At 50.0% G+C, this 9,326-nt stretch overlaps 1 protein-coding gene across 2 annotated transcripts in view; it reads right to left on the bottom strand.

Moving 5' to 3' along the window:
- Positions 1–9,326, bottom strand: part of SPPL2B (signal peptide peptidase like 2B) — a 33,546-nt gene that overhangs the window by 17,151 nt on the left and 7,069 nt on the right. For both annotated transcript variants that reach the window (XM_015420844.1, XM_015420845.1), the window contains exons 4-6: positions 5,610–5,699; positions 3,211–3,350; positions 879–1,021 (exon numbers count right to left, since the gene is read on the bottom strand). In XM_015420844.1, the coding sequence (XP_015276330.1) occupies positions 879–1,021; positions 3,211–3,350; positions 5,610–5,699 (373 nt within the window). The remainder of the gene's footprint in view (positions 1–878; positions 1,022–3,210; positions 3,351–5,609; positions 5,700–9,326) is intronic.

Genomic DNA, 9,326 nt, shown 5'->3' on the forward strand with positions numbered 1-9,326 from the left:
GTTGCCTACCCACCGAAGTAGTACCTATTTATCTACTTGCCATTTCTTGCTTTCGAACTGCTAGGTTGGCAGGAGCTGGAACTAGAGACGGGAGCTCACTCTGTCATGCGGCAACTCGGGTCTTGACCTGCTGAACTACTGACCTTCCGCAGCCTGCAGTTCAGCGTCTTAACCACTTGAGCCACCGCAGCTCCAAGAACAGCATTAGGGATGCTCAAACACCCCCTGGTTCAGCTCACCTCCCAAATTGTTCCAACAGCTGTTCATTTGTGCCACTTCAGCATCAACAGGAAACTTCTCCCTGTGCCCCAAGCCTTGCATGCACTCAGCAAAAAGATGAGAGGCTGATGCATCTACCCCCCCCCCCAGCTTCTCCCTGAGCCTCTGTCTTGCAGGGGGGCCGCTTGGCATGGGAACTGCTTCTGTCTTTTCCCCCACCCCAACGGAGGGGAAGAATTGGCTTCTCCTCACTTGGAGGGAGCAAATGACAAGCTGATTGCTTTGGGCCCTCCCCACCCAAAGGCTCGGGAGGAAACAGAAGAGATGGGCATCGTATCTTCCTGCTTGCAAGCAGGGGGCTTAGAGGCTGATCGATCACTCCTCTCCGCCTCCACTCCAAGCTGGGGGGCAGGCGGGTTTGTTTCTGACTCTCCCCTGAAACTTTCCTGCAAGTAAAGGACACAGGGAAGTGCTCGAAGATCAGAACCTGGCTCCCAGATGTCCCCCCAATCAGCTGAGAGTCAGTTTCTGACCAGCAGAGAAACCGGAAACCTGTCTGACAGCTGTTCCGGTAGTTCGATGCAATGGCGTCCAGTCTTGATCAGCTCACAGTCTGATCATGAGTGCCGAACAGGGTGTGTGTGATCACCACCAAATACCTAGATCATCGTAGAAGTAATACAGGAGGACGAGCATCGAGCAGCACATGACCACGAACACGCAGATCATGACCGGGCTGACGTCAACCGTCTCATCTTCGTGCTTCTCAGCCCCGTCATCTCGCTTGTGCTTCATGTACCGCCTGGAAGAGAAGCAGAAACAGCCGTCAAGCCCGGTTTCCTTTACCGCAATGAGTAAGCGTAGGCTGCCAATCCCATGCCACCGGTCTACAGGCCCATGGCAAAAAGGCTCAAGGGACCACTTGCCAGAGGTACATCAAGACAGAATCTTTGGAGTGGACGTAGCATTAACAGTGAAGTGGCTAGCTGGCACGCAACAGGAGAACCCTTCTGCAATTGCCTAGCAATATCAAAAAACCATGCTGGTTCCCTCATCTGACCGAGGACATGGCTCAGTGGCAGAACACCCCACCAGAACACTGAAGGTCCCTTGAGCCAGTTCCAGGCAGTAGAGATCGGGGAAGGGTTCTCTTGGTCCAAGAATCTGGAGAGTTGCTGCCCTGAAATAAAATACTGAATTAGACAGTCTGTAACACTGACCTCGATGTGAGACAGCTTCATACCTTCCGAAGCAAAAATCCACTGCTCCAAGAGGCCATCACTCACTGGCCGAGCTTACCCTTTGTACGCGAAAGTCCCCCAGGTTCAATCCCTGGAAGCCCCGTCAGTTCAAGGCTCTTAGTTTGGTGTAGTGGTTAAGTGCGCGGACTCTAATCTGGGACAACCGGGTTTGATTCCCCACTCCTCCACCTGCACCTGCTGATTTGACCTTGGGTCAGTCACAAGCTCTGGCACAGCTGTCCTTGAAAAAGAGCAGTTTGTGTCAGAGCTCTCTCAGCCCCACCCACCTCACAGGGTGTCTGTCGTGGGGAGGGGAAGGGAAAGGAGTTTGTAAGCCGCTCTGAGACTCCAAGTGAAGGGCGGGGTATAAATCCAATCTCTTCTTCTCTTCTTCTTCTTCTTAGTAAACAGTTACTGGGAAAGCAGAAAAGAGCTGGAGTCCAGGAGCACCTTAAAAACTAACAAAATTTGTGGCAGGGTAGGAGCTTTTGTGAGTCACCGCTCACTTCTCCAGATCCAGCGAGAATGTAAGTATGTGAGATGTACTCACATTCTAGCTGTATCTGAACAGGTGAGGGGTGACTCACGAAAGCGCCTACCCTGCCACAAATTCTGTTAGTCTTTAAGGTATCTGAAGAAGTGAGCAGTGACTCACGAAAGCGCCTACCCTGCCACAAATTCTGTTAGTCTTTAAGGTATCTGAAGAAGTGAGCAGTGACTCATGAAAGCTGACACCCTGCCACAAATTTTGTTAGTCTTTAAGGAGCTACTGGACTCCAGGTCTTCTCTACTGCTACAGACAGACTAACACGGCTACCCATCTTCAGTTATTGGGAAAGACCTTTCTCTGCCTGGACATCAGAGAGCTGATGCCAGTGCGAAGAGACAGTGGTGATGCTGGAAAGTGCTGTCAAGTCACAGCCGACTTATGGCGACCCTGGAGGGATTTCAAAGCAAGAGATGAACAGAGGGGGGTCTGTCGTTGCCTGCCTCCGCGTAGCGACCCCAAGACTTCCTTGGTGGTCTCCCATCCAACTACTAACCAGGGCTGACCCTGCTGAGTTTCCATAATCCGATGAGATCCGAGTTAGCCTGGGCCATCCAGGTCAGAGGAGATGGTACACTCGGGCTTAAACAGACCGGATGGTCTGGCTCAGAGTAAGGCAGCTTTGTACATCCACCTGCCTCCAAACTATGCCAGCAGCCAGGTGGGGGCTGAACCACCCCCACAAGGAACAGACGCATCCGTAAGTGCACTGCGCAGGGACTTGTATGAGGAGGGAGTCAGAAAAGGATCTGTAATTGGAGCCCCAGGCTCAGAAGTGAGGGGGTCCTGGTCATGGGGGGAGGCATGGGGGTCATCAGAGATGCAAGCGAAGGGAGGACTGCAAAGCGTTCTGCAATATAGGCAGGATTCCGGAGAAACTGACACACACAGCCAACAGAGGAGGCTGAAATTCGAGTGATCAACAGATCCACAGGCTGCTAGTTGTTTCGGAAAAGCCAGGTCTGATCATGCTTTACAAAATGGAAGCCCTAACATGTTATAGAATCACAGCGTTGGGATCTCCAGAGTCATCTAGTCCAACCCCCTGCACAATGCAGGAAATTCACAACTACCCCCCCCCCACACACACACCCAGTGTCCCAATGATACTGAATGTCAGGTGTCCCGATGACACTGAATTAGCCAGGGAGAACACTTCTCTAATGGCTGGAGTGACCCCCCCCCCAGCCCCACGCCACTCACTTTTTTACATCTCTGCTTCCAGCCCAGTAGCCGCCGACTGCCACTGTGCCCACGGCCATGATAAAGATGATCACCATGTTGTAATCCAAGACCGGCTCGCTGGGGGCGTACATGGCCACCTTCACGGACCGGCCGAAACTCTGCAGCGGCACAGAGGGCAGAAAAAGGAAGGAGACAAGAGTTGCTGGCCAGACAGACAAGTCAGCAGTAGCGGCGAGCCATCCTTTGCTCACCCCTGCAAGGGGTCCATGGCGGGACCTGTATGTAACTCTGGCAATCTCTCCCTAGGTCACAAGGCATCTTCTCTGGGGAAGGTGGTGTGAGTCATCCATATCCTGCAATTCTGTTACTACTTAGACAGTTAAACTGGTCTTCTGGACCACTTCAATTATCCCCTCTTTTTTTGGTATTTTTTTAAATATGTGCATGTGTGTGCGTATGAGTGTGTATGCACCTGGAAGTCATGGCGACCTCTGGTGACTGAACCCTATTAGGGGCCTGGAGGATATTCAGAGAGGTGGCTGAATAAAGCCTGCCCCCGCCTCCCAACTGCCGGTATTCCAAGAAGGTCTCCCATCCCATCCCAACCCTGCTCAGCTTCCAAGATCTGACGAGATGGGGCTTGCCTGCGCTATCCGGGTCAGGGCCAATGATCCCTTTTTTTAAGCGGAGGGGGAATGGATTGCAGAAAGACAATCAGAAGCGGCACGTAGGGTTCAGCATCTCAGCGAGAATCAGATCTGACTCGTGGCCAGACTTCCTACGCCGGGTACTCACAATTAAGGCAGCAGAAACAACACAGCCAAATGCCAAGCCCGATGTGTCTGCTTTCCCACAAATCAGCTGTTTACTAGCTCTCATAACTCCAGATAATTATGAATCCCCAAGACAATATATGAAGGTCTGCGAGGCTGGGGTGTAACTAACTGAATAAGAAGGCATCAAGCCAGCCCTGTAGCTAAGCAGACATCAGGACTGTCTCCGTGCTAGAAGGGAGAGGCTGAAGGCTGAGCTCCCAGCCACAAGACAGTGCAGAACTCACCCCACCCGCCTAACTCCCTTGCTAGGGAACCTCCCGTCCCGATCGGCTCAAATCCCTCCCTAGCAACAAGAGGTCCCTCGGCCAGCACAGCCTTTGGAGAGATGTCACCTCCACGCCCCATCCTGCTGTTGATGGTGGTTTCTAACGTCCAGATTGGCAACCGAGGCCCCTTCTGAGAGATTGCCATTGTGCCTGTTGCCCCCCACCCTCTTCTTATTGCCCCCCACCCCCTTCATGGGGTGGCCTGTCTGAGAAGCTCAGGGAGGCTCCCGACCCTGGTGGTTCACAGACTCTGTAAAACAGAATTGTTCAGGAGTGCATTTCTTACAAAGGAAATAAGGCTGCAGTATAATGGAGTGGCCCAGGAAGGCACTTTTGTAAAGGAACCGGGACTGCAGGCTGTGCCACTGTTCTGGCAGAGGTCCCCAACGTGGTGCTTGTGGGCACCATGGTGCTCACCAAGTGTTTTTAGAGAGTAGGTGGAGATGGGCGGGGCTCCTGCCCAATAGGGCTTCTGATTGGCCACTGGAGATCTCATTGGACTTTGGTTCCGCAGCTGCTCTTACTACATTGTTCTGTTTTTGTAATTCCATTTTCCACCCCACTCAACAAATCACATCTCAATAGATTTTTCTGCCATCATCTCTAACTGTTGTAATCCTAGTCCTATTGCATTGCTTATTCGGTATCTCACCCTATTTTGACTGCCTTGCTTCCCATTGCACAATCCGCCTTGAGTCTCTGCGAGAAAGGCAGGCTATAAACCAAATAAGCAAATAAATAAAAACTAGTTGCTGGCCAGGAATATACATGTCAGGAGCTGTGGTGGCTCCAGTGGTTAAGACGCTGAACTGCAGGCTGTGGAAGGTCAGTAGTTCAGCAGTTCGAGACCCGAGTTGCCGGATGACGGAGTGAGCTCCCGTCTCTAGTTCCAGCTCCTGCCAACCTAGCAGTTCGAAAGCAAGAAATTGCAAGTAGATAAATAGGTACCACTTCGGTGGGAAGGTAACAGCGTTCCATGCGCCTTGGTGTTTAGTCATGCCGGCCACATGACCACGGAAATGTCTTCGGACAGCGCTGGCTCTTCGGCTTAGAAACGGAGATGAGCACTGCAACTCTAGAGTCGGACTCGGCTGGCTTTCGAGCAAGGGAACCTTTACCTTTACCTAATATACATGTCAAGGCAGTTCTCTGTGGCTAGGGAGCCCATGATAGATGCACGTTCCACCCCACTCTCCACCCCACAATTAGGCACAAGGACTTCCCAGATCCCATGAAGACTTGCTGCCAAAGGGACATGCAGCTAACTACTCTAAAGCAACAACGTTGTGGAATGTGGGATGGACCAAACTCTTACCTTGCCGATATCCAGCATGTCAGCATAGCTCAACAGGGCCACAGGAATATCGATCTCTTCATACTGACTCCGGTTACCAGCAGGGGGAACCTGGTGGAGGAACAAAAGGAGTGAGGGAAGCCGGGGAGGGAAAACGGCAGCGCGGACACAACATGGCTGTTCACAGGCCAGGCCAATCAGATCCACGCTCCAGGCCACGGCAACCTAAAACGGTGCACGGGAAAGCACGCAACTCAGAACCAGTCATTCCAACAGTCTTCGCCTCTACCTGGAACCCGCTGGATTTACTTCATTCCAAGCTGAGTACTTTCAACTGTTCCAGAGTGATCAAGAGGCTGGAGCACATTCCTTGCAAGGAAAAGTCAAGGCTTTTAAGATCAGGGGGAAACCCGTGGGGTGGTGGAAAGAAAGAGAACTTTCTCATCCCCTACATGAATTAGGGGCTGCTGCTGAAGAATAGATTTGAGACAGAGAAAATAAAGTGTTTCTTTACATAATGCTTAAGTAACTTGTGGAGCTCCTTAGCTGGCTCTTAAACAGAGAATAAGGTCCGAAGGACAGGACTGTCAATGGCTGTTAGAGCCTCCGTGCCCAGAAGCAGTGTGCGGAAGAGGCGACTGGCGTAGAGATGTGAAGGCCCGGAAAAAAACTGGAAAAATTCAGGGAAAAAATGGTTTTTTTCCGTTTTTTCCCCTGAAGATTTTTTGTTTTTTTCCGAAAAATTGGAAAAATTGAAAAAAGAAAAGAAAAGAAAAAATGATTATGGAACGTTTTATTTTAACATGATGAATAAAATATTTTAAGACAAGGTGTTCAAATATTTTCCAAATCATTTCTAAAATATATATATATGGTATCAGATTGATCTAATTTCTGTGCACTGAGGACAAGCCAGTCCTAGGTTACAAACTGAACTCTCCAATGCAAGATGCATTTCTTCCTTTAGGAGGTGCTATTGTCAGAAGAAAATAAAAAGGTTTCAGTTTTGTTTTTGCATGTGGGTGGGTATTCTGTTTGTAATAATTGTTTGGATACACTATATTTTTAATATGCTAGTTGTGATAATTTCATGCCAAATAAGGAAAAAACCCGGGTTTTTTTCCGAGCTTCAAAATTTCCGGAAATTTTACATCTTTAGGCAGAAGAAAGCTTAAGGGCCAACACTTGCATTCCCCTTTTTGGCTGGCCACTAAGTGAAACAGGAGACTGGACAGGAGGGACTGGGCCTGATCCAGCAGGGCTGCTCATCATGTCCTTGCAGAGGAGGAGCAGGTTGGATGAGCAAGGAGCTGGCTGGAGGCCTGGAGGAAGAGGGGGAGGGCGGCTGGGTGGCTGAGCAAGAGCACACAAGCCCCAGCCTCAGAACAAACAGTGGGGCTTTTTGGCAGGCTGCTGGCACACTTCCAGAGGGAAAAGCGATATCCCACAGGGGACCTCGGAAGCAGCACAGAAATCACAGAAGATTAATAACTTCCAAAGAATTCCAATAATTCACAAAAGGGGCTTGGAAAGGAACGTTAACAACTCTGGAAGAGAAGTCATGCGGAAAGTAAAATACCTTCGGGAGGAGACGGGTTAAAAGGAAAGGTACAGAAGTGGAAAACGGGAAGCTTCACATCCTAGATAAAGTCAGGCCGAGGACTTAAAAATCTGCCCCCCTCACCGCTGATGAGACAGACCTCCCACACAAGACTGTTTTCGTGAGATTTTGGAGGAGGTTTAAACGAGCAGGAAGGACAGACTGGAGACTCCTCACCATTTTTTTAAAATATGGGGATCAGAGGGATGGATTGTATACATGACAGATATGGCAAGGAGAGGTAGAGAAAAAACGGTTTATTTGGTGCTCACCGACACCTTTCCTGGTGCCCACTGAGTGTTGCCCAGCATGGATTCTGATAAGCTGTGCATATCCAAGAAAGGATTTTAAAACAATACGTTCATTTTAAGAGGCATCCTGCTAAGTACACCATCTGTTTGAAATGCTGAACAGTTACTATTAGAGGCATGCTTAACCTCACTTCCTGACATTTTGTGGTGGGCTCCACCTCTCACAGTGGCCATTTTGTGGCTGCACCCACCACCCTATGCCGGAATTCAAAAGGTTCCTGCAGCCTAGAGAAGGTTGGGGGATACCTGATTTAAACAATGCCCAAGGTGGTTAAAAGCCCCCCAACAACCCTTCTGAAACCTAATTCTGGCAACCTGGAAAATTCAGGAAGGACTGCACTTGACGGTGTAAAATTACTCTGAAATCTTATAGAAAGCAGAAAGACTTGGGTGCATGTGTGTGTCCAGGAGTGCAATCTAGGAAGCTGGAAAGCACATTGCTCCAAGGGGAAACACACAGCTCTGCCCATCTCCCCAAATCCTCTTCCTCCCTACCTCTTTCATGTGGAAGGAGCTGCTCAAACTCTGCACCCAGACAGGCACCAAATCAAGACGCCTACAGCAATCTGTGCAAATACCACAGACCTTTCTGGTGATCAAGGTGAACGTTCGGCATCAAAGCCTGTGAATTTCTGAGACCCCTTTTTGAAGAATACAGTGTTATGGCATAGGAGAACTCTCCCAGTTCAGGATCAGAAGTTCAGACTGTGGTTCCTCTGTAGGTCTTATTGGTGCACTGTTTAATGTGATGCTATTTGGCCTAGGAGAAATTTCAGGGTCTTCCCCACAATCCCAGCATTGGCCATGCATGGCACACTAGATAAAAGATGTGCTATTATACATGACCTGGATACGTCCTGACTTGGACGGCCCAGGTGGGCCCAATCTCATCATATCTTGGAAGCTAAGCAGGGTCAGCCCTGGTAAGTATTTGGATGGGAGACCTCCAGGGAACTCTGGGCCTGTTATGCACAGGCAGGCAATGGCAAACCACCTCTGACAGTCTCTTGCCTTGAAAATCCTATAAGGTGTCGCCATAAGTTGGCGGTGACTTGACAGCATTACACACACACACTACAAGTGCACCAGCGAACAACTGTTTGTGCTCTCCCTGCACACCGAGGCTGCAAACCACACAGTGCATAGGGCTCTGGGAAAGCACAGGCCACCCTAGCTGGACAGGAAGCAACAGCAGACAGTTTGTCATGAAAATGCAAGTCGCACCACCATTGAGGAGAAGGGATCACACACGCCAGCCTCCAAGGCTTGTCTGGATGGCGGCAAACCACGCTAGTGTGTGCAACGGTCTCAAATCCCAGGTCAGTGGCCATGCAGGAAAAACAAAAAAACAAAAAGAAACTTTTGACACTTGAATGGCAATCCGTTTGTCAGTTTTTAAAGAGACAACCAACTCATTCTTTGTGTAGAGGGTTAAGGAGGCAGTCCACCCTTTGGCTCAGTCCCTGCATTAACAGCCTCTCTTCCCAAATTTCACTTTTTTCCTCTGCTGGGTGCGCTTCGGTAGTTTAAGATACAACACTTTGCAGCTCTCTCCCTACAGTGTTTGAAATGAGACTATAACGGGCACTTCTTTTATTCCATAAAGGCGCAAAAACGCCAGCTTGTGGGAGAGCTGCTTCGTGTGCATCACACGCAGGGGTCATTTCGTAGAAAAAGAGCTAGGGGAACTCATTAGCATAACTCATTAGCATATGCCACACCCCCTGACATCACCGGAAGTGTGTCATAAGGCCACACCCCCTGACATCACCGGAAGTGTGTCATAAGGCCACACCCCCCGCCCCCAACGGTCCCGGCCGCCACCGC

Source organism: Gekko japonicus, unplaced genomic scaffold, assembly GCF_001447785.1.
Source record: "Gekko japonicus isolate JY-2015 unplaced genomic scaffold, Gekko_japonicus_V1.1 scaffold2173, whole genome shotgun sequence".
Classification (NCBI taxonomy): Eukaryota; Metazoa; Chordata; class Lepidosauria; order Squamata; family Gekkonidae; genus Gekko; species Gekko japonicus.